Here is a 25946-nt window from a genome sequence, read left to right on the forward strand (position 1 = left end):
AAGTGACCATCATCATTATCCTCATCACACACACACACACACACACACACACACACACACACACACACACACACACACACACACGCACAGCTGCAGATGCATTAAAAGCTGCAGCAGCAGCAACAACAACATCATCATTAACGATGCTGCATGCGTGCTGTCACAGCTCGGACGGATTGCGTAACAACATCGTTTGTGTTCTTTAATCCGTCAGATGGATTAACAGAAACCTGTGATGTCATCGAAGTGCTTCATCTCTCTATTAATATTTCCTGTGATAATAACACACCAAACCTCTTTTTAACAAAGCATATATCTGTTATATTTACTAAACAAACAGTCAGTCAGGTTATTACAACCTGAGTCAACTTCGGTCCATCAGATGTGGTGAAGGTTGTGACAAACTAAAGGTGATACCCCTGGTTTGTTTTAACTTGATCCTTGAAAACATATTCTTGGACCTAAATGACTAAAAGTTACTAAAAAGTGTCTGCAGTACATTAGTTCAGCCTGCAGCAGATCTGCAGAGTCCCTCTGCACCTTTAAGAAAAAGCTAAAGACCCAGCTCTTTCATGAATACCTACTAACTTAATGATGATGGTCTCCATATTATTGATGATGATGATGGTAATGACGATGGTTTTTGTTTGATAACGATGATTTATAAGATGGTTTCTATACTGATTAGAGCTCTCAAGAACTGCCCTCAATGTTGTGCTTTGCCTCTGGTCACTTCCTGTCAGCACCTGTGTGTCCAATCAGACTCAAAGCTGATCGTTTGCTCTTACTGACATTGTTCCCTTTTTTCTAGATCCTTGCTTGTGTTGTTTTTACTCTCTGATGTACGTCGCTTTGGATGAAAGCGTCTGCTAAGTGAATTGTTGAATTGTAGATCATCTTCCTCTCTTACAGAAAAGCTCTATCTCTGTAGGGATTATTTCTAAAATGTTGTCAGAAGCTTAGAATAACAATCTGAGCCTGTCAGTAACAAAAACAACAACTTTCAGTGGACACACTTTGATCCATCAAGGATGATGCTGCAGATGTTACGCTCTGTTTCACTGCTGCAGGGTGAAGAAATCTTTTTTTTTTTTTTTAGATGCCTTTATTGTAAAATACGACATTAAATGGAGGACGAAAGCCTCCGCACATGGGGCACCAACCACTACGCGCCCCATGATGAAGAAATCTTCTAGTGCAAAACCAAAACAAGTTGAAACTTTTGGTTTTCTATACCCAAAATCCAGAACGACCCTTTAAAGATGTGCTTATGAAGCTCCTTTTAGACCGTTACAGCAGGTTGCTCTTACTGAGAAAACTTTTTTTAAACACTACGCATCATGTGTTTACACTTAGAAAGGACAGTTTGAACATCTCTGTGTGTGAAAACCTCACTCAACCTTAAAAACAAGCATTTTGTAAATGAGGTTCTGACTATAAGGAAACCTCAGCAGGCAGCTGATTCTCTGCTGACTCTCTCTCTCTCTCTCTCTGGCATTGAATTCAGGTTATTATCACATGAATTAGATTTGTGTTGGAGCCTTGGGCAGGAAAAACCTGGCTGATCTGTTCTTACAGAACACGTTTGAAAGAGACAGGGAGGGGGTTGACTGTTGTTGATGAGCTCAGTGTGTGAAAGTGGCCTGAGCGAACATGTGAGGTTCACCACATGTGACAGAATAAGCAACAAAACACCGCAAACTAAATGTCAGTTCAGTAACACACATGAGGTGGAGACACAAAAAACACACTTTAATTTGGCTCCTGAAAAGCAACAGATATTTTTACATTTTAATAATTTAAGCATCACCCTGTTTTATGATATCGTAGCACATTCTTGTTTGATTGAAAAATGTTCTAGTAGGAGCCCTGACCTCAGAGATTCATCTGAAATCTGCAGTTTCTGCTTTTGTTGCTTTATGAATAAAGATTCTCTTTTAACCACAACAATGAGAAACGGTTAAAAAAAAAGGTTTCTTTATGACTTAACAGTGAGCGTTTGTGTCTGAGTTTAAACACACATTGAAACAGGATGAACATCTTTTTTATTGTGTTTGACTGCGCTGCACATCTGTCTCCTCCCCAGTGTGTAACTTCATGTGTCACGAGAAATGTCTGAAGACGCTGCGATCAGTTTGCTCCTGCATGACTCCGTCTCTGGTGCGGGTGAGTATCAAAACACACAGACGTGATGTTTTATTGATCCACTCAGCGCCGATCAATGCGCCTCATTAGCTGCTGCACTTTTTTTTATAAAGATGCAATAACAGAGGAGCGGCGAAAAAGATGTATAGAAAAACATCAAGCAGGCAGTTTGATTCCAGGTGACACAAATTTAAAAATCAATCAGAGATCAAGAGGAAGCACTACAGTAGAATAAAGTATGTTTTGACCTCATCTAAAAATAACCCCACTTTCTCACTATTTGTGACTGATAGACAAACAGGTCTAACTCAGGATGTCTCGTGTCTCGTGTTAGACTTGTTTTTTATGAAAGTTTAAGAGATTGGGAATTTGTGACGTCAACGATATCTCCTAGTCGGTGAAAATAAGTCAATTTGAATTCATGCAAATGCTCCTCAGTTGTCAGTAACATAAAAAACAGAGGCAAGGCAAATTAATCATATTTGAGTCATGCATTTTTTGAGACCTCTGCATCCTTAGTTAGTTAGACCATCTCCCCCATCCCCCCTAAAAGAAAACCCTGATTGATACAGTAGGCAAGCGGCAACCTCCTGAATTAAATAGTGAAGCCTATGCGGAAGTGCACAATACTGCAGTTCGTTGAGTGTCCCCTTGAGGGTAGCTGCAGAAGAACAGGAAGTCACATACACAACACAGGACAGCAAAGCCCGTTACAGCAGAATTAAACGTGTTTTGGAGCCTGGTACAAAAAAACCTGAAAAAGGTCAGATTCGCTCGCATCTCGATCTGCACACACTGGTCGCAGGTGAATTTCTTGATAACTCATTTATTTTATTTTATGAAGGAGAAGTGTTATTCACAATAGCGTAGCTGACCTACAGGCGGGCGCGGTCTAAGGGTTCGTCAGGAGGCTTAAAACCCGCCTCAGCTCCAGTTTTAGCCCGTCGTTATGTTGACTAAATATTTGGCTGAGACAGCATTTCCAGCATGGCGACAGCGACAGTGTTTCAAAGACTGTTTTTGTCAGCAGAATGACCAAAACAACATTTAAAAAAAAAAAAAAACCGTTGACATCTGTTGTTGCTGCCCCCTGCAGGTCCCGGTGGCTCACTGCTTCGGTCCGGCGGGTCACAAGAAACGTTTCTGCTGCGTCTGCAGAAAACAAACGGAAGGAAACACAGCCCTACGCTGTGAAGGTAGGACCAGTTTAACATCGCCAGTTAAACCAGTTTAACCAGCAGCGCCTGGCGAAGCAGTCTGTCTGTACAAAAATAATATTTCAAATCTGCTTTAAGTGTGACTGACTGATTCAGCGTTACATGTTCAGGCTGTGTTTTCTGCTCAGACTGTTCAGTGCAGAGAGGTTCAGGCCAGCTCACCTTTGACCTCTCACATTCCTGACATCAAATAACATGTGTTGTGTTTCACCGTGTGTGTTTCAGTCTGTGAGCTGCACGTCCACGCTGACTGTGCCGTGTTCAGCTGTGCAGACTGTCGCAGCAGTCACCTGGACGCCACTCTGCAGCAGGTAAGTAAGAACACAGAGAAAATACTGCAAACACTCTAATATACACAAAATCACTTTATGAAATCAGTGTGATGCATTCCTCAAATATTATTACTATTACTGCAATGTTTGAATACTCTAACAAATTAAAGTTCTATTTTTGAAATGTTACATCAGTCAAATACCCAATTTAATCAGAGTAAGTATTTCAGGTATTAAAAGAACGATCAGGATCTTCTTGTATATATTCCATCATTGGATTATTTCTCAGGCATTAATGTTAGCAAAATTGAATTTTGAAATTGGAGCTCCTTGAAGCAACAATCTGTAACCTTTCATCTAAAAATAGCTGTTTTAAAGTCGATCTATTATGGTAGCGTTTAACGGGGAGAATGTAATATTGGCAGGAGGCCGCTGTTCTCTCGCCAGCAGCATGTAAGGCTTTATGGCACTAGTTTACACAGCAGCCCTTAGATACAAATCAACCAGATAGACTGTCTTTGTACTGTTTGATGAAGAGGACGGTGATGTATGAAGCTAAGAAGAGACCTGGGCTAGAGTTAACATTGGACAGGCTTTTAACCATTAAAAACTTCATGAAACATTAGGCTGCAGGCCCGACATCGAGCTAGCTATGTTGCTGTTGAACAGTTCAAAACTGGTGACACTATTGCCCAGCGAGTAGGTATCCTGATCTGTCTCACAGAAAGCATCAATAAGACATGCAGAGTGTAAATCCCTGCAGATGTTATTCAGAACAGATTGTGAGGGCTGCGTTGTTATCGTTGGCTCATGTTTCGCAGCTTTACCGGATGCAGAAAGTCATCTATGTTAGTCCCAGGCTTCAATCAAAAATACTGTAAATAAATGAACCCATCTACTTGATCTTCAAGTTAGCTTTATAATCTCTTCAGAGATCATGTGTATTGAGAGAAGCATTTATAACCTAACAGACAACTAACATGTAATAAATGACCCTCTCCAGTGTAGCCATTTAGCCACAGCCTGTAGACATCATGGAAACATTTGAATACATGCAAACAATTTGCAAATGACGGCTCAAGATGCTCGCAGAGTCATATTTGTGCAAAAACAAAAAAAAATGCACGATGTCAAAGAGGGGGGCTAATAGCACCGTGTGCAGCTGCACTCAGACACCTTCAGTGGGCGCTGAAGCACGTCAAACTGAATTCCGAATAAATTCCTACATTTGGTGAAAACTTTAAAAAGTGAGAAAAGACATAAGAACCATTCACAGCTCACATTTTGAGACGGGCTTAGTTTACCGTGGGAAAGAAATGACAAAGAGTCGACGTGAGATCATTTTGAGATGTGTTTTATTTAAATAATGCAGCTGTTTCTTAAAGACTTTAGACTTTATGGGGAAATTCCTCTTCACAGCACCGTCTCTGACCAAAGAGACACTTCCAAACCAAAGAACAGCACAAACACTAATCACAGAGTACAAAACGAACAACGAGTCAAACAACAATCCAGCAGAAAATTGTTCAAATATGACAAAAACAAGACGGGCATTATCATTAACATGATAACCATCAGTCAGCAGGGGATGTAAAAAAAGGAAAGCACTCATTAGTGCCTTGATGTTATTCTTCCTTGGTAACAGAGATACAGCTGGTAAACTTTACCTCACTTGTACGGTTATCACCTTGTAGTGAAGTAATGAGGCAAACACAGGGAAACTGCTACCTTCCAATTATCAGGAACGTCTTCAAAATCAGCAGTTCTCTCTTCTTTTTTTTTTTTTAAAGTGCTTAATATAAGTTTGGATTTGAAATTAGCCATACTGTTCTTTGCAATTGTTTTTCACAACCAGCAACATGCTAAGCCTTACCGAGCGCACTGCAACATCAATCAGATCAGAAGTTTCATACTGCATGCTGCTGTGAAAGTCAACCTTTTCAAGTACATTTCATTTATGTTGCCTAAAATCCCAAATCTGACACAGAGTCTGTACAACACTCACTGTCTACAGTATATTCTGACTGTGTGAAGGCGCTCGTAGAAACTCCTGTTTTACTCCTCACTTTGATAACCAGCTTTGTGTGAGCGCTTGGCGTGAACTTCTTCGTCAGTTTTTAGTGAAGTCAGATAATCCAAAGATACCCTGGTATCGTTTGTAAAGACCTCAGGACTACTATTTTAGTTGCCGTGGTATCAGAACAGGTAGCACATCATTTGATTTTATAGTATCATATCTATGTTTAATTCTGGCACACACACACTCACAGTCACACTGTGCAGTTCAAACCATTAACAAATGCCACCGGCATGCTTAACAGCCTCTTCTCTTTTTGTACTCACACCTCTCATAAACATGAACTTCAACCATATTGACAGTTTAGAAAAAAATGACACACAAGCAGAACATATCATAAAGATAACAACAATAAAGGTAAAACTACAGAAAGCAGAAAACACATCACAATCACACATTAAAAGCTTGTTTAAAGAGGTGAGTTTTGAGAAGTGATTTGAAAGTAGGAGGGTCGGTGCAGTGTTGAATATGTGTTGGTTGGTGAGTTCCAGAGGGAGGGGAGGGGGCAGCTGTTTTGTTGAGTTTTCTATTTTTCTACAACACTTAATACAATTCCATTTTTAATTTCAAGCAGTGAGATCGGGATAACTTGCAAAAGTGAAATGTAAAAATGTGTGTCAGTTTGTAAGTCAACTTGGAAGTGACAGTGCTTTTATGTTAAAGTGCTCACACATCCATTCCTGCCTCCAGGCTCCAGAATGTGAGTCTGTCTGTGTGGTTTTCAGATAAATGAGTAATGTGAGTGTGTGCTATTGATCCGTCCGACGCGCTCTCTGTAAGCAAAGACTTACTGTGAGACAAACGGAGCAGTAGACGTGAAGTGTACAGTGGGATCGATCTGAGCTGATTGATCGCTCACAGTCGCTGATTATCAGCAATAAGACGAAGCTGAAGACTCCTGTAGAGATCCTCAGAGTGAAGACCACTTTAACACCAAAGAAACAAACCTAGTCAATCATCAGACCTTTCCTCTTTTGTTCACTCTGGATCTACTGTCTCTCTCTCTCTGCAGGATACGTTCCACCACCACTGGAGGGAGGGGAACATGCCATCAGCGTCCAGGTGCGAGGTGTGTCGGCGGTCCTGCGGGTCCTCCGATGTCATGGCGGGGATGAGGTGCGAGTGGTGCGGCATCACGGTGAGAAAACCTTCTAAACACATCACACACACCTGACAATGTTCACTTACTCACTCACAGTCTACCACAGATACATACAGGGCTCTGGGATTCACTCTGTGCCATCTGATAAAAGTAGTTATTTAAAATATTTTGTGTAGGAATTAACATTAATAACGTTTAAGCACAAAAAAGCTCTGGAGTGAAACTTCATCCTGTAGCAAAAGAAGTCAGCATGAGAGAAGAGAGGAGGTGGTTCAATGTGCTGCTCATTTACACCTTTTGCTCTTTTTTCACTTTGTTGTCAAAGCCATAAATTCCACCAGCAGCAAAGCGCTCTTCAGTCCTCTTTGTCCCTGAGTTTTGCCTCTAAGGTTCAGACGAACACAGAGTTGACTGTATTTTATTCAGCAGGAATGAAACACCTAAAGTTAAGAGTGCAAACAAAACTCTCAATCCTGAGATGTGTTACTTCACTCATTCTGCAACCAAACCTGTACCATTGCTCCTGCCCTTTAAAAGAGCACTGTGTCAAATAAGGTTGAATACCGTAGTTTCTGAATGGATATTTTTAATCTTACTTCTTTTGTGTTTCTTCATATTGCCAGAAACTGAATAACTGAAATTCTGGACAGGTTGCTTCCAGAGTCCAAAAACATGCTTTACTGTATATGCAGATCAATGAAGCTTGTAAAAATCTTTGATACTTTATTAATAATAATAGCTTGGATTTATATAGCGCCTTTCAAGAAACCCAAGGACGCTTTACAGTAATGAACAGGGGGGCAGTAATAAGAGACAACGAAAAATAAATAAAACACAAACAAAGAAAAGAAGGGAAAAGAACTGGAGTGGACTGACTTTGTTACAAAGGAGGATGCTACCTTCTTGTGACATATAACAATATGTATGAGGTTTATTTGGAAGCTAAGCTGTCCTCACAAAGTGCTCCTCTCTGTTGTCTCTGTTTATTGGTGTTGTTTGTGTTTTTAGATGAATTTTACCATTGACTTACCGCTAATAAAAAAATAAGTAATTTACAGAAGAGAAAAGCATCTTTCTACAGAGAACAGTAAGAATCCACCCTGAACACCCAGAGTGTAGAATGAATGACAGTCACAGATAACTTATCAGTGTCCTCTTGCACCAGATTTGAGTAAGTTGTGTCTTAAGTTATGGTGTAAAGTCCACACATAACCCTAAGTTGAAACTAGATACGTTCTAACTTGTGTGTTATAGCTCTATATGTGTGTGTGTGTGTGTGTGTGTGTTGTTTCATCCGTCTGTGCAGAGTCATGCGGCTTGTTACCTCGGCATTCCACCAGAGTGCACTCTGGGACGTCTGCGCTCCATGCTGCTGCACCCGGCCTGCGTCCGCCTCCACTCCAGAAACTTCAGCAAGATGCACTGCTACAGAATCACCGAGAGCTGCAGCCAAGAACTGGGTACGCACACACGCGCACACACACACACACACACACACACACACACACACGCCACATCCTCTGTGATGCTGCTGTGTGTGAACCACAAGCACATGTCTCATTTCCTGACTGCATCCCTCTGCTGCCTGTTTGAGCTGTAAACTTAAAATGTAGTTTTTCAGAAAATTGTAACGTGAAAATGTGTGTTGTGTTGATGATGATGTTGTTTACACAAAGGGTTCAACTGCAACTTAAAGGGTCAGTTCAAAATGAAATTGTGAACGAGATCTGACGAACAACACTGACTTTATAGAAAGCAAAACAGGCTACAATAGATCAAAGGTCGGTAACTTGTGGTTACGGAGACATTTTATTTTTTCAGTCTAATTGGTGATCATCTCGTCCTAAATCAAAATATATACTCATTATAGAAAGAGATTTTTCTTTTTAGGTTTGGTTCATCCACTTACAACCAGCCATTGCTGTGCATGTTTGACTGTTCTGTTTTAGGGATTTGTCGTGAAGGATTCTTCATTTAGAGTGGGCAAAGCTAGTGTTACTATTTTAACATGATAAAAGCCTAGTACTCAAATGTTGTCTGTAAATGTATTTCTAGAAGTTACACAGTGTGCAGGAGTTAGCATGCAATCTCTGATGAATTGTCAAAGAAGTCATTATTTGAAAACACTAAACAAAGCTAACATGAATGTATCAGCTGTTCAGGTACTGGATCCGGATGAGGCAGTGGATTCATGTTGTTAGAGGGACTGATCATGGAGTTCTTGTTCTGAAATCCATCTTCTTGAGAGTTTCTCTCCTGTGTTTTTTTTCATCAGATAACTCAGACGACGTTGATGCGTCTGCTGCTGTGTCTAAAGACGGTCAGCCGGCTGCTCCAGAGTCAGGTCAGTTCACATATTTATTCAACACACGGTTCATTTACTTTTACATTTTAGGAGCGTTTCTTAAAAATTATTACAGACGTGTACAGAGACAACAAATCTGTCAGAATAAATGAGATGTTGGGAGAAATGTGTTTTAAAATGAAGCAGCAGACATGGAGAACAAAAAACACTGAGTATTGTATTTGAAGATTGTTGGGGATTTAAGAAGAAGTTTTTTGTTTTGACCCTCAGGTAAACAGTTCTTGAAGGTGTTTGATGGCGATGATGCCGTTAAGCGCGGCTGCTTCCGATCGGTCTCCCTCCTCCGAGCCACGAGGAACGAGGAAGTGGTGGTGAGAGCTCCGCCCCTTTCTACGCCAACCTTTATTTTGACTATGACAACTAATATCACTTCTTACTGAGCTTATAGGTGGTTAATTGATAAAAGAACATAGTTAGAGTTATTGACTTAAAAATAAAAGACCTTAGAGTAGTTCTGCAAATCTTTTATTGGGTAATAATACAAAGCTTGTGCTTCTTTTGGTGACTAAAACTACATATTAGTGCGTGTGAAGCTACTTTTATATCTAATATGAAAATCAATTATAAACTGAAATAAAGTCCCAATGCTTTATTCATGGGCACTACTGTTGTTACCTGTGTTGGCCTGCAGGAGGCAGCACTGAGGGCCTTCTACCTCCCTGACGAACCTCAAAACTTCGAGCTGCAAGAAGTCAGAGCGATGCAGTGTCTCCATAGCGACGACATCCTCAACCGCAACGGCAGCCCGGACAACAGGAGCTCCCTGAAGGACGGAGCAGACACCTGGCTGCTGAGAGCCAAACCCCGAGGCGCCGAGGTCATCCAGGTGCACGCAGGATGGCCCAGGTGAGATGATGAGATGAGATGAGATTCAACTTTATTGTCATTACACATATACAAGTATAGAGTAACGAAATGAGGTTTGGCATCTCACCAGAAGTGCAAATAAGCAGAAAGTGCAAGAGTCTGTGCTATGTACAGTAATTGAGTGCAAGAGTCTGTGCTATGTACAGTAATTGAGTGCAAGAGTCTGTGCTATGTACAGTAATTCTGTGCTATGTACAGTAATTGCAAAATTTACAGATGTAGACAAAAAAAGTGAATTATTAGGTATATCTGGATGGCTGGATTAATGGGATGCAATAAATATAAATAAATGCTATAAATAAGTAATGCTACAAAATAAGTGTGTTCTTAGGATTATAATATACAGATTAAGATGCAGTGAGCATGCTATACTAATAATATACAGATTAAAATGCAGTAAGCATGCTATACTAATAATATATAGATTAAGATGCAGTGAGCATGCTATACTAGTTACAGATAATATAAAGAATATGGACATAATATGAACATACTATAATACAATAATACAGATGGATGAGAGATGTGTGTGTGTGACCAGGAGGAGTGGTGGGGTGATGAAGGGTGTGAGGTGATATGGAGGGGAAAGGGGGGTCAGCAGGGTGCGGAGAGAGAGAGGGAGAGAGAGAGAGAGACAGAGTTCAGAGTTCGGGGGGTAGAGTTCAGTAGAGAAACAGCTCTGGGGAAAAAGCTATTCCTCAGTCTGCTGGTTCTGGTCCGGAGGCTTCTGAAGCGCCTGCCGGAGGGCAGGAGGGTAAACAGTCTGTGGGCAGGGTGGGAGGAGTCTTTAAGGATGCCATGAGCTCGCCGCAGACAGCGTGTTCTTTGGACATCCTCAATGGCAGGAAGTGGACACCTTGTGATGCGCTGGGCGGTTTTTACCACCCGCTGTAGCGCCTTACGGTCTGTGACAGAGCAGTTTCTGTACCAGACTGTGACACTGCTGGTCAGGATGCTCTCGATCACACAGCGGTAGAAGTTCATCAGTACAGCTGAAGACAGGTGGTGTCTCTTCAGTGTCCTCAGGAAAAAGAGGCGTTGATGAGCCTTCTTAACCAGACTGGAGGTGTTAGTGGACCAGGAGAGGTCCTCTGTGATGTGGGTCCCCAGGAACTTGAAGCTGGAGACACGTTCAACAGCCATCCCGTTGATGTGAATGGGGTTGTGCGTGCTTCCTCTTTCTCTCCTGAAGTCCACGATGATCTCCTTCGTCTTGCTGGTGTTGAGGAGCAGGTTGTTGTCAGCACACCAGGCGGTCAGATGCTGTACCTCCCCCCTGTAGGCCGTGTCATCGTTGTTGCTGATGAGGCCAATCACCGCTGTATCGTCCGCAAACTTGATGATGGTGTTGGATCCATGTACAGGTCTGCAGTCGTGGATGAAGAGGGAGTAGAGGAATGGGCTCAGCACACAGCCCTGTGGTACGCCTATGTTGAGTGTGATGGTGGTGGAGCAGGTGTGTCCTGACCTAACATACTGGGGTCTGTTGGTCAGAAAGTCCATTATCCAGTGACGGAGGGAGGTGTTGAAGCCCAGGTCTCCGAGTTTAGTGTTTAACTTGTAGGGGATTACAGAGTTGAATGCTGAGCTAAAATCAACAAACAGCATTCGTGCGTATGTGTTGTTATTGTCCAGATGAGTGAGCACAGAGTGCAGCGCAGTGGAGACTGCATCCTCTGTACTCCTGTTGCTGCGGTAGGCAAACTGGAATGGGTCCAGTGTGGGTGGGAGGCAGTTTTTCAGGTGTGCTAGGACCAGTCGCTCAAAGCACTTCATTATGATGGGTGTGAGTGCTACAGGGCGGTAGTCGTTCAGGCCTGTCGGGCTGGAGTGTTTCGGCACTGGGACAATGGAGGTGGCTTTGAAGCATGCTGGCACAGCTGCTTGGGCAAGGGACAGGTTGAAGACGGGCTGTTTCAACAGGAGATAATCCCTTAGTATGGTGGAAACATAACGTTCATTCCAGTCTTTTTATGACTTGTTCTTGTTTTTATGTTTCAGGTCAGGTGCAGCTTTCGCCTCTGTCTCCGTCTCTAAGAACAGCACAGCAGCTTCAGTCCTCTCTGAGGTCCTCAATCAGCTCGACAGAAAGGTAACTTCAAATCACAGTTAAAATCCATTTAATCAGAAGAGCACAAGAGTGCAATCTTAGAGTTACTACAGGAAAGGCTCTGGGCAGTTTGGTACATATTTCAATATTTTACACTTCATTGAAACATTTACCAAAAGAGATTTCTGTTGGATTTGACCTGTTTCCACCTGGATGCTAAGCTTAGTTGAGTGCTTGTTGTCGCTCAATACAGATGTACGGACATCCAAAACATCCAACTACCAGAGAGAGAGAGAGAGAGAGAGAGAGAGAGAGAGTAGTTGAATTTGAACCCTTTATGAGCAGCTACAGGGCTCTTATCAGAGAGGAACTAACTGTTGAATAATCACTGATTGACAGTATTAAAATATGCATGGACAGGCACAATGAGAGGTTAGTTAGCGACACTAATACAAATTAATTATATATTCAAAGTCAGGCAAAGAATAATGTCCCTCTAAACTGAGAAACTTTACATTACAAACTGAATGTGAGTGAAGAAATGTTTAAACTACAGCTGTAAGAATAATGTCCAAATGTATGTCATGTTTAACTTCTATACAGGAACAAATCCAAGTACCTTTAAACTAAAGGATTTGCTGAATGTATTATCTGGAACTGAATCTCTGTGAGATAAAAACTGCTGTCAGCGCGGATGAATTAATCGGTGATAACTGTGTGTTGTTTCAGGGAGAAGATTCGTCTAATTTCAGTCTGATGGAGGTTTACATGAGCAGCAAGCAAGGTGAGCAGTTTGTGAAATATTTAGGACACAAAAAAAGGAAAATGGAAAAATACATACAATTATCATAAAGTACAATATCCTATCGTTTCATAAAGTAATGTAAAGAATCATATCCCATCCTTTTCTATCCTTTTGTGTCATCTCTTAACGTATCTTATCGTACAGTACGGTACTGTATCCGGCCGGTACTAGTTGTGTGTGATAGTTTAAATGAATGAGGATGATATTGAAGACAAAAATGTGGCTTTTGCAACGCTGCCATTAGCATGATGCTAACTCAGAACTGTCCTCTATTTATGTGGTCCAGTGCAGAGACAGACTCTGACCCCTCAGGAGAACATTCTGGAGAAGCTGCAGGAGATCAGAAAGGTACGAGGGTAGCAGAAAGATAACTGCTGCAACAACACATTTTATATCTATTTAAACTTCTACAAAGAAACTTATCAGAACAACTTCTTAAAATGTTTCTCTCATCTGCCCTTTCAAAGCCGGTTGACTGTTTGAATTTCAGATTTGAAAAGTAAATCTCATGTTGTGACACTGTGTGACAAACTGTCATTTCTGTTTCTTTTTCACTGTAGCTGTTTTGATTACACTTTGTCTTCTTATTTTTGTACATTTTTAAAAAATAAATGTTATTTTATTTACTTCCAGTTTTGCTTCCATTTGATCACATTTTTCCGTCTTGTGTGTTATTGTGTATTTAGTTTTTGTCTAACTTTGATCAGACTTTTCCTGTTGAAATAAACCTGGTTGTGTTTCCTCAGATGTCTGTTCGTCAGATGAATCAGACTCGGTTTTACATTGTGGAGAACATCAACCGAGCGGTGCAGGTCAGCCTTCTGATCGGGGGACTGCCCTCCCTGTTGGCCAAAGAAGAGTACGTCCAGCTGATCGTGGAACACCTGACCATCAAGAGTGAGTCTGCAGCCTTTATATTTTCCAATGAAGCGCTTTTGACGATCCTCCAGACTTCTTATTGAGAACAGCCCTCAGCAGGACGGATCTTCTAACACCCCTCCTCCCTCTCTCTATTTCTCTCTCTCTCTGAAGGTCACCTGGTCACCATCAGCCACATCTATGACAGTCAAGGTGAGTAGGGTTCATATGGAGACAACCCCTAAAGTCCTAGGCACCCAGTATTGGGTCATTTATTGGTTAAATTGTCGAAAATGCAGACACACTCCTGCAACCTCTCGCACAAAAACATTTTTTTTTTTAGGCTAAGGTACTTATGATACTTATAAATCACATAGGGTGTATTGTTTGAAAACATCCATTATGGAAAAAGTATCTTAAAGAAGGGATCATTTAGACAACCTTGTTCTGACATCAACATTTGAATCAAACAGAAATAGTCATCTTCACCACGAAGGACACCAGGTATCTGAAAAGACGGACCCATAAACACACACAAGCTGTAATTATTTTGAATTGTATTGATCAATTGCATAGTTCTTGATTTAGATTGTGTAGAAAATACCTGCAAAAGAAATGACAACTTTACTGTCAGATCATGACACAATCACTGTCTGTTTTTATAATAAAACTATTTAATGCATTTTTAATTGAAGCTTCTCTGTAACCAGCTTCTTAAATGTGTTTTTTTTTCTTCTTTTAAGACTTTATTTCAGGTTGTGGACAAAAACAAAACATTAAGGACATCATCTTTGGTTTTTTCTGAAATTGAATTGACACGCACAACAGACTGATAAGTCCATATTCAACAGTAAAAATGAAATGAGGATGGAGTTAAGATTTGAAATCTACAAATGGATCTAATCTGCATGAATAAGCAGATCTACTACCTGTTTATAGAGATAACAGTTGTGGCTGTGTGTGTGTGTGTGTGTGTGTGTGTAGGTGCGGTGGCGTTGCAGATCTCGTGTTTTTCTGAAGCAGAGAGGATCTACATGTTGGCTAAAGACACAACAGTCAACAACAAGACGCTAACGTCACTCGTCATCCCAGAGATCCTGGTAACAATCAATTCAAGACACGATTAAGTGTGTTTTCATAATAACTTTGCTCTGAAACGTCTGTGACTTCATCTGATTCTGAATATTTTTTGGGGCACTGATTGGTGTAGATCAGCTTTAGAGTTCTCATCAGATTGAACTGTCAGGCAGATGGGTACAAGGCAACAACGGAAAGGAACCAAATACAGACAACCAAAGAGGACAACTGAAAATGCAGGGCTTAACAGGAAGGAGGGAGTGGAGCAATGTGGGGGAAAGGACCCCGATGCAGACGGACAGAAACAGCTCATTTTAATGTTTAAATAACTCAGGAAGAAGAAAGAATAAGATGGGAGGCCATGACTTGAGGGAAAGGGAACAGAACAGGATAAACATTTGGGCAGGTTAAGGTTCTAGGGGTGAAGTACAAGGTCATGAGGGGCAAAGAACAATGACTGCAGATATTCCAGTGAAACACTTAAGTGAAAGAGGGGCGGGAAAAAATTCAAGGCAAAGTCAGCCGGTCCAAACAAGTAGCCTAAAATCCACAGGAAGGGTGAAGGAAAACGTGACAACAGGCAGAGATTAAGGCTCAGGTGCGGGGAAAGGACCCAAATGCAGATAACCGAGAAAGGAACAGTCAAATAATAACACAAAAGCCGACAGACAACGGCAGCAAGTGAAAACAGAAAAAGCTTCAAGAATTGAACAAGGAAATGTTCAAGAGGCTGAAAGGCAAAACCAAAACATCTTATGTTTATATTTCAGCAGTAGCAATGGACTTGTTTGAGATGCAATCTATGTGGTATAATTCAGGAATGAGGAACAGGAAACAGGTGGAAGAGGGAATCCTGCAATGCCACAACAAACACCCTTAACCCTCACCACACAAGCTCTGATTCTGAAGTTGTGGTTTCTGTCGTCGTTTTTAGCACAAGAAGCTGGGAGACGGCATCTGTCCTCTGCTGGTGTTTGTTAATCCAAAGAGCGGCGGCATGAAGGGCAGAGAGCTTCTCTACGGCTTCCGGAAACTTCTCAACCCTCACCAGGTCTTTGACATCTCCAACGGAGGACCACTGGCCGGGTGAGGGACGCCAACACAGCGTGAATTTAAATCTGAGAGTTTGAGCTGCACTGGAGGGATAATGATTGTGTCCTGTTTTAGAACCTGGTTTATTTAAGGATAATATCTCAATCCTAAAATACTGTCTAGATTTTCTTTTATTTATTTCAGTTTTTAAAATATTTTTAAAATAAAAAATAAATCCTATATATATTTCTAATTTATAGTTATTTGATATACAGTATATATTCCGTAGTTACTTGTCAGGCTGTGAGACGATAGCTATATCATCAGAATGTTAAAATAAAATATTCCTTGTGTTGTTTCTTTGTCTTTTCCCCAGCCTGCATACGTTCCGAGAGGTTCCCAGGTTCCGGGTGCTGGTCTGTGGAGGTGATGGGACGGTGGGCTGGGTGCTTGGAGTACTTGAGGCAGTCCGTCACAAACTGGTGTGTCGAGAGCCGCCCATCGGCATCGTACCTCTGGGAACAGGTGAGACCAGCACTTCAGTTCAATTACAGCTAAAAACAGGTGAACAGGTGCTGATGTATGTCCCGTGTGTCTTCAGGTAACGACTTGGCTCGTGTCCTGCGTTGGGGAACGGGTTACAGCGGCGAGGACCCACACCACATCCTGGTCTCTGTAGACGAGGCGGACGTGGTCCTGATGGACCGTTGGACCATCCTGCTGGACGCTCAGGACATCTCTGAGGACGGGAAGGACAACGGCTTCCTGGAGCCTCCAAAGGTCTGGTCCTCACTGACTATCTGAAACATTTTTATACCTGGTTAGACCACACTCTGAATATACTGAACAAAGATTTGATTTAACAACATATTTTACATAATATGAATTTAAAATGACAACTGTTTTATTTCACAGCATCGTACTTTAATATAAATTTTATATTTAAAATAACATTTCCAACAATGACCCCGGATTGTCTTGCTGGTTGGTCTATCTTGGGAGTGAAAAAATGAACGAGCAATATTTCTGGTGATCCAGATTTGACAGTTGAGTTACCGTGGTGATGCTAAAGTGAATTGTGTCTAGCCTTTATGTCAAATACATTGATTTAGCAGGAGATATATGAATAAATATGTTAACTGATATGTCGTTTTAACTTCTTCAAGCCGGTTTTATGTCACTGCCTGCCTCACTATCTGTGTATCTGTTTATCTGCAGTTTGGTGTAGGGTAATTCATTCATAACATATTGTTCGTGCCTTTATTTATAGATCTGGATCTTGTATTTTTTATATCAGATTCAGTAGTTTAGTTGTACTTGAGTATATCCTGTCTTATACTGTACTTAAAATCAGTTTATGTTTCTATATTTACAGTATATGGTGTTAACCTGTATTTTGTACTTTTGTAAAATAAAAAATTACCATTCGTTTCCATTCTTAAATATTCTCTCTGGTTTAATGAAAAAAGTAGCTTATTTGATATTAAGTATATTGTCATTCTCTTTTTTCTTTCTCTCAGATTGTGCAGATGAACAACTACTTTGGTCTGGGCATTGACGCAGAACTCAGCCTGGACTTTCACCAGGCCAGAGAGGACGAACCTGATAAATTCACCAGCAGGTAACCCTTCTGTTCTCTTCGATTTGTACACACACTTGAGATGTGTTTCCCTGAACGTATGACTCCTATCGCCACCAACTATGGCCCCTCCTCAACCACAACAGGTTCCATAACAAAGGTGTGTACGTGAAGGTGGGCCTGCAAAAGATCAGCTACACCAGGAGTCTCCACAAAGAGCTGCAGCTGCAGGTGGACGCTCAGAACGTCCAACTACCCAACATAGAGGGGCTGATCTTCTTAAATATACCCAGGTAAAGAAAAAAACACACACACGCCCATGTTTCATTATAAACTACACTTCATTATTAAAATGTTTAATGTGTTTGTAGTTGGGGTTCAGGTGCAGATCTCTGGGGGTCAGAGGCGGATGGTCGCCATGGGAAACCAAGGATAGATGATGGCCTACTGGAGGTGGTTGGTGTCACTGGGGTGGTCCACATGGTGAAAACAAAAGCATCCACAGTATCACATGACTCAAGGTTTACTTACCAGGTTGTCCAGAACTTTTAACAGTGTTTGTGTGTGTGTGCAGGGCCAGGTACAGAGCGGCATGCGTTCAGGGATTCGTATTGCTCAAGGGAACTACATCAGGTTGACTGTGAGCAAACCCATACCTGTGCAGGTGGACGGAGAACCGTGGATCCAACCGCCAGGACACATTATCATCTCTGCTGCTGGACCCAAGGTATAATACTTTTATTTTTAATTTTTAGGCGCCCTTCAAAGCACTCAAGGTCACCTAACAAAGCAGAGATAAAAACAGCAAAGTAACAATACATTGATAAAATTAACATTAAAACGACAAAATTTACAGGATATATGAAATCATTGTGGAGAGGATTCATGGGACTGGATGGAGAATGAAGATGTGTTTTGAGATGAGATTTAAAAATGGAGAGAGTCAATATAACGGATGTGTGGTGGGAGGCAGGGGTTATGTGATTAACAGAGGGGGTTCTGGAGATGATGCGAGCAGCAGAGTTCTGGACCAGTTGATGTTTGTGGATGGACTTGAGAGGGAGACCAGAGAGGGAGTTGAAGTAGTCAATGCAGGATGTAACTAGGGTGTGAACGAGGATGGTGGTACTGTTGGGTGTAAGGGACGGGCGGACGCGATTAATGTTTTATAGATGGAAATAAGCAGACAGAGTTCTGTCACCGTTTAATTTGAGGAAGTTGCAGGAGAACAAGGATTTGACTTATTGTAGGCAATCAGACAGGGAAGTAGGCGGGAGGGAGGAGGTGGGTTTGGTGGACAGGTAGAGCTGGGTGTCATCTGCATAACAATGGAACTGGATGTTATATTTACAGAAGATATGGCCAAGTGGAAGGAGATAGATGATGAACAGAAGGGGGCCCAGCACAGAACCCTGAGGAACACCAGTAGTGACTGGAAATGGCTGGGGTTTTGAGTTGAATGAACTGAGTGAGTGCCACCAGAGAGATAGGATGTAAACCAGTGCAAGGGTCTGTCAGTGATTCCAATGAAGGCTAGTCTGTCAAGGAGTATGTGGATGGTTAAAAGTCCGGAGTCAGCTGCCATGAGTATTGAGTCATTAGTGATTTTTTTCGAGTGCTGTTTCTATGTGCTATGAAGGCAGCTGAAACAAGACTGGAATTGTTCATAACAGTTATTGCTCTGTTTGGCCCTTTAGAGCATCTGTAGTTGGTCTTTTGTCTTATCTTTTGTTTGGCATATTTTGTCTACATTATCTTAAGTTCACCTGTGATTTATCTTTTGTTTGGATATTTGGATATATTAATGTTGAAAAACAGTTAATCTACAGACGAAACATAAATACTTTGTGTGTATACCAACAGCTTCTTTGTACTTGTTAGTAGTATAATAACCAGTCATTTACCAGTCAGTAAATAGTGTGCATACACGTTCATCATTCATTAAGTACATAGTGTATATTAGTAGTGTACCTGCACTTGTGTTTATTGTATTTATAATGTAAATATCTATGCTTAAGTAAATAGTCTTCACACCAGAAGTTTATTTATACTTAAATAAATATAGTAGTTAAGTGAAAAGTTTGTATACCCATACTTACCTAACCCTAACCCCAGAAAATAGTGTGTACCTGTAGTGTACCTAAACTATTGTGTATCGTATGTATAGCATCAATGTATCTGTTTCACTGTACTTGGTGTGTATTGTTATATAACAGTAGTTTTATTTATTTATGTCTAGTTTATCTGTGCTGTAATAAGTTGTGTGTATACCCATAGTTAATCTGTTCCTCACTTAATTGTGTTGGCTTACCCGTAGTTTATCTGTTCTTCACTAAATAATGTGTATACCTCTGCTCTGTCTGTAGGTTCGGATGCTGAGAAAGTCCAAGCATAAGCAGAAGAAGTCCTCTGCCGGCGTGAAAGAAGGACATTCTGAGAGTCCTTCCTCCAGAGACGGGGGACACTGAAGGACTCTCCTGAAAACCCCGAGTCCTGCCTTTTACCTGCTTCCCGTTGAACCTGGGAGGCCATTTTGGTGCCATCAGCAAGCTGTGACTTCACTCATGTAGCTTTGTTGTAATGCTGACAGGATCCAGATCAACAATGAGAGACTGAAGGAGGTTTAATGTTTACTGCCTGAAAGAGGAAGTCCTGGATCAAACCAAGTTTGTCTCAGTGTGGATCAAGTCCACCTGCTGCTGGTAAAACACTTACAGAATCACAATACGCGCAGTAAATATTCAGCAGTCTAAAAATGTTAACCTTAAACACAATATAGCAATGAATGAATAGATCCATAAAAAGGATTTCTGCTTAAAAAAGAGTTTATATTGAATTTTGACAATTTCTCAGTATGGATAAGCTTTAGAGTTGAACAAACCAAGTATTAAACAGAAGTTTCAAAATGTCCTTCCTAAAGTGACTGTAAATGTGTAGCAGTAGACTCAGTGTCAGTTGATATATTAAAATAAATTTATGTTAGTGCAGCTATAGAGGGAGTTTGACCTCCTTTATGGTCATGTGAAATAGGAGAAATTGCAAATCGAAGCACTGCTAAAGAGAAGTTTAAGAAGTTGTAACCTCATAATGTTTATTAATTGCTAAATCTCCTGGGAGGCTCAACTGGCTTTATTCTTCTTCTCTTGTAAAGTTGTTTGGTAATGTTGGTTTTGGAAGACATTTATGTTGTGGTGAAGCTTGCCAAAGCTAATGAGCGCACAAAATCCAACAAGAAATCCCTGATTATTTGAAACCACAGTGCCCACTGGAACTGAAAGTTTAAGAGCCAAGAAACCTATGAGAAAATTAAATTCAGATTATTGTGAGCTGCGGTAAAGAGCAGAGATAAACTGCCTGAAGCACAGCAGCTGTGAATAACAAGCCCGACTGACAAAGTTTGTTTTGCCACAAATTATCTTGTAAAATTATAACTTCTGGAAAGATTTGTTTGGGCAGATCCGAATAGCTTTTGTGCACAAGATTGAAGAGAAAACATCTTTAGTTTTAGTTTGTAGAAAACCTTTTAAAACCTTCTCATGATCCGTTCAGACTGACAAAAGAAAGAAGAGAAATCTGGCAGCTACTTTAACAGTGTCTGCTTTTAAATGAGATTAATTGCTTCAACTACTAGCATACAAAAAAAAACACATATTTGTAATTTCTACAGAATACATCTTGCTAAAAAAATGATTTAAAAAAATATAGAATGAAAAAGAAGTGAATATGTGGTTTTTAAAATAGTGCTAAAAGTTTACTTAAAATATGGTGAGCACAAGGCTTACTAAGCAAATTTTAAATGACTAAGTTGGGGTCCTTAACTTAAGAATGACTTAAAATAGCTTTAAAAATGCAGCAACACAATGTCCTCAAAGGAATGGAGACAATATGGTTAAAGTTTCTCATCTAACTTAAATTAATAAATTAGATTTTTGTGAGCCAGGCTTTTAAGTGATCTTAAAAAAACTAGACAACATTAGTAAGGGAAAAATGCTTATGAAATGAATTAATTTATAAAAATGTGGGACAAAATGTAGCAGTGTTGTTTAGCTACTATTACAGGTATACACTAGCTGGAAAACTAGCTGCATTTCTAGCAAAATTAAGTTAGTACTAAGCTAATACTAAGCTAGCTTTATCAAGCTAGTTTTCTAGTTTACCACTAAGCTAGTTCATTGGCTAGCCTGCCAAAGAAACTTGCTTTGTTGATTTATTTTGTAGATGCAGTTGAAGATTAAAATGGCTAAAATGTGAGAAAACTGTTGAGTAACTAAAGTGAACAAGAAGCTTGAAAACTAGTGTGTTAGTTTGGCTCGTTGGCTGCCAAGCTAGTAAGTTAACCAAAATACAAATTAATAAGAGGCAAGAAATTAAGTACTTTTTGGATACTGATTACTTACATGAGGAAACAAAATACCATTGGTTATAGTATCAGTTGTTGTTGTTTGCAATTTGTGTTTTAAAAAAAGCTTAAAGTCCCAAGGAAATGAGAAGTACATTTTCCCGGTTTTAATCGTTCCTGTTTTAAATGTACATTTATCTGCCAAATATATTTCAAGGAAACATTATCTGAGTATTATTATTTTTTTTTAGTTATCTTGAGATTACATGATAAATAATTTGAGCTCTTTATAAAACAAATGAAATGTACTCGTTATCACAGGGAAAACAGTCAAAAAATAAGTCTGGATGTTTGTCAATTTAGGGCTTCCGTATAATCGATTGAACTATTTTTTCCCCCTTACCCCCCTGACACTATAAAATAAGTGAGTGAAGAAAATTGTTTCCTGACATAAAATGACTTCCTAGTTTAAATTTTCAAGATGAATCCCCTTGTACAGAGGCCAATAACATTGTGTAATAATCCAACAATTTAATAGTAATTAGCTTACTTTACTGCCTCTTAATGTCCAATATTAATCCAAACTCATTTGAATCATTTCCCATTTTTTTGCTCTTGATGCATTAAGGAAAAGCTTCTCATTTAGCTTCAGCTGCCAGCCTTCTTTAAACAACCTCTGACAGAGATAAAGGAGGATTTTATGAGCTTCGACCACATTCCCAGAGATGCAGAATGCTAAATAACATGTACAGACAAACTGGAATAGGCAAGGGATTTAAATGCTGAAGCTCCCAGCTCTTAATGTAGCCACAGCAGTATTGGTTGACTATACTTTGGTTGTGATATATTCAGGTTTTTATTTTCTGCATAAACTGATTTATTTTAAAGTTTTTGGTGCTAGAAGTTAACAAAATGTTCTTTGTTTGATGGAAGTTTCAACAATCTGTGTCATTCAAAGCCTGAAACCAGACTGTAGATCTTTTCTGGGAGAAGAAAATATATTTGAACGCAGGTTTTTTTTTACCCCAGGTAGCTGCACTTAATAATTCAACTGATTTCATGAACAGTTACGGGTTTCTGGCCTTGAATGAATAAAGATCTGAGACTGATGCTGATACATCAGTTGGCATTAACTGTTAATCTTTGTTCACTATGGAGTAAACTAAGTTTCTTCAGTACGTAGTCAGAGTTGCTGACTCTGTGTACTGTAAATGTAGCTGTGAGTAGTTGCAAACACATATGAGATACTGTCACAGTGTTTTATTACATGCATGAAGTACTGTAGCTCTGAGGGTTGTGTATTTACAGCAGTGTTTTGTCGCCTTTTTGCTCTGTCAGACTGTCTGCCATCGCTGATACAGATCAATAACTGTAGTGTTTTTTATGTATCTCAAATGAGATTGTTCAAAGAAAAACACACTATCTTTGCATCAGACAGCTGTAAAATCAGCTTAAATGCACCAATAGTTTTCTTAAAAGTCTGTCCTCAACATAGCAAATGTGGTGTTCCTAACACTGACAGAACAAATTGAAAGCATTAAGCTACAATTGATGATTTAATGCCATTTTAAACCAGAACATTTATGTAATGGCTGCATTTAGGGTTGTCATAATACCAGAATTCAAAACTTCTAGAAGAACTAGGCAACCAATATTGGGGTAAAATATTGGGTCATTTCTTGTTTGCAGTTTTAAAAGATTGCAGACAAACTCCTGCACACTGTCTATATTTCACAAATACATTGGTAACGTTCATTTATTTGTGCAATTTAGAGAGCGTGCAGGATAATGGTTGTCGATACTATTGATCATAAAAAAAGAGAGATTGTATTGTATGTAAACATGAGGTATTGAAACACATCACACATTCTGACAACCTTACTGCATAGTTCCCACATGTAAAAATGTTCACTATGTCTGCTGAATCCATTTAGACAGATTTCAAATGATCTCACTCTTTTGAATCACCACTAGGACTTTTTCAACAATTTTGGACAAAACATCATTTGAAAAAAAAAAAAACAACTCAAAAAAATAGTTCCTTCTTTATCCCATAACTTTAAAATCCAAAAGACTTCATGTATTTTCTTTCTTTGTTTGATGCCATAATCTTGTAGTATTGTCGCTGAATGTAAAAAAAAAAAAAAGTGCTTTAAAGTGTTTTTTCTGCTTCTCTGCATCCGTCGTGCCTCATAGCGTCTGACTCACATGTCGTTGTTAAGCCCCGCCTTCCTGACACCAGGGTGGTGTTTGGTCTGCAGGTGGAGGTCTGCGTAGTGCCTCGTAGAAACGCTTTGATACCCTCAGTGCTCTGATGTTTAACGTGTGTGCGTTCAGTGGTGTTCTGAGCTAACGTGCCTCCAGATGTCATCTAGAATTTCTCTTTTTCTTTTGCTGTACCTTTGTTTGGTTTTTACCTGAAGTTTTATTAAATAGATGATATGTATATTTTTGCAGAAAGAAGCTGTTTTTTTATTTTAACTGTAAAGTTTTAACTGTAAATTGCACTAATTGTTTTACAGATGCTCTTAGATGTGACGTTCAGGTTATAATGAATGTTGAAAAGTTAAATATATAAATCTTATATATGTTTAAATAACTGATTCTTATGTGTGTTTGCTCACAATAAACTAAAGACCATCTAAGAACTAAACACATCCTGGTGTCAGTCATATTTTTCTTTGTGCAATAAAATCTTTGAGAGCTGAGACTTAGGGATCATTACACAAGTCCTCAGAGGACATGAAGGATATTGCAGTTGACCTTCAGGGCCACCGTAATGTTCTCTAAGGGCTTCTAGGGAAAAGCAAAGTCATTGAACATATCTGAAGTATGGTTTTATTTTGTATTTTCTACTAGCTAGCAACTAGCTGCATTGCTTGAGGCTTTCTAGCTTGGGGTGATTTGGCAGTAGTAGTGTTTTAGTTTGCAAGATAGCTAGCATGTTACATTGCAGAAAGAAATAGCTTTGATTCTTGTAGATTAAATTGAGGGTTTCTCATAGTAAGATTTGACAATTTATGGTGCGTTTGGATTTTATTCATTGGGGAGCACAATTTTTAGCCAAAATTACATCAATTTCAAGTGAACAAAGAAATGTATGGAGATTTCATTTGAATACGGGGAACAGGGATAATAAGCAATATTGGCAGAAAGAAAAAAGAAAATAAGCAGAAATAGTACATTTAAGGCTCCATTAAATCTAATATTGTCCCATTGGGGAGCGCCGATAGCCTAGTGGTTATGTCCTATAAAGGCAAAGAAGGCCCAAAAAATAACTAAATGTTTTGTTGAATACATTTTCCCGTCCTCAGCTTGTCGAGAGAGTCAAAGTGAATCTCTCAAAATTGATACATAAAATGATTCAACTCTTTGTAGGATGTCCAATCTGTGAATATGGCAATTGGTGTTAAGATTAAGATTTACTTTTATTGATCCCCGCAAGGGGAAATTTCAGTTTTTACACTTTAAGTCACGCAACACACACATGCACAAACAGGACCCTATGGACATGCACTAATGGAGAGATGTCAGAGTGATGGAGCCGTCCATGGCAGGCGCTCCTGAGCTGATGGTGGGGGGGGGGGGTTTGATGCCTTGCTCAAGGGCACCTCAGCAGTGCTCAGGAAGTGATCTGGCACCTCTCCAGCTACCAGACCAACTTCCATATTTGGTCCGCACCGGGACTTGAATCCTCCAGTTCCCAACCCAAGTCCCTACAGACTGAGCTACTGCCGCCCCAAACTGCCCCAAACGGTATAGACCCAAACCAATCTTTTGCTACAAGCTAGTAGCCCATTGGTTGAGGCCTGTGTTGAGAAAATGAAAAGTAACCAAAAAGACTGCATTCATTTCAGCGCGAAAAGTTATATTTTTAATTAAAAAAAACTATATTTGATTAATTCTCACAAGATAGGCCTTTATAAACCCCCATAAAAAAAACATTATCTAAAATCAATTCATTTTCTTTGTCACTCATTCATACTGTACATATACAGTATAGTGAAATTTAGTGAGAACAGGTGAGCTGTGGACCGTAAATATTAAGGTTTGGGCCAGCAGAGGGCAGAGAGTCAATAATTTACACCACACCAAAGATTGTCTATGAGGAGGTTTCACTCTGCGATTGTATTATGATCTCCTCAAAAACAGCGCTCTGGT

At 40.0% G+C, this 25946-nt stretch overlaps 1 protein-coding gene across 1 annotated transcript in view; it reads left to right on the plus strand.

The window, feature by feature from the left end:
* LOC109987327 (diacylglycerol kinase theta) overlaps nt 1-24442 on the plus strand; it is a 28320-nt gene extending 3878 nt beyond the window's left edge. Inside the window, exons 2-23 of the mRNA XM_020638366.3 lie at nt 2087-2166; nt 3242-3341; nt 3588-3673; nt 6724-6849; nt 8120-8273; nt 9089-9157; nt 9389-9489; nt 9810-10024; nt 12047-12137; nt 12825-12879; nt 13187-13248; nt 13647-13797; nt 13933-13971; nt 14743-14858; nt 15770-15921; nt 16244-16392; nt 16469-16647; nt 17388-17488; nt 17593-17739; nt 17818-17929; nt 18021-18173; nt 19813-24442. Of these exons, the coding sequence (XP_020494022.2) occupies nt 2087-2166; nt 3242-3341; nt 3588-3673; nt 6724-6849; nt 8120-8273; nt 9089-9157; nt 9389-9489; nt 9810-10024; nt 12047-12137; nt 12825-12879; nt 13187-13248; nt 13647-13797; nt 13933-13971; nt 14743-14858; nt 15770-15921; nt 16244-16392; nt 16469-16647; nt 17388-17488; nt 17593-17739; nt 17818-17929; nt 18021-18173; nt 19813-19914 (2540 nt within the window). The 3' untranslated portion in view covers nt 19915-24442. The remainder of the gene's footprint in view (nt 1-2086; nt 2167-3241; nt 3342-3587; nt 3674-6723; nt 6850-8119; nt 8274-9088; nt 9158-9388; nt 9490-9809; nt 10025-12046; nt 12138-12824; nt 12880-13186; nt 13249-13646; nt 13798-13932; nt 13972-14742; nt 14859-15769; nt 15922-16243; nt 16393-16468; nt 16648-17387; nt 17489-17592; nt 17740-17817; nt 17930-18020; nt 18174-19812) is intronic.
* Nucleotides 24443-25946: the final 1504 nt, after the last annotated feature.

Source organism: Labrus bergylta, chromosome 9 (assembly GCF_963930695.1).
Source record: "Labrus bergylta chromosome 9, fLabBer1.1, whole genome shotgun sequence".
NCBI lineage: Eukaryota > Metazoa > Chordata > Actinopteri > Labriformes > Labridae > Labrus > Labrus bergylta.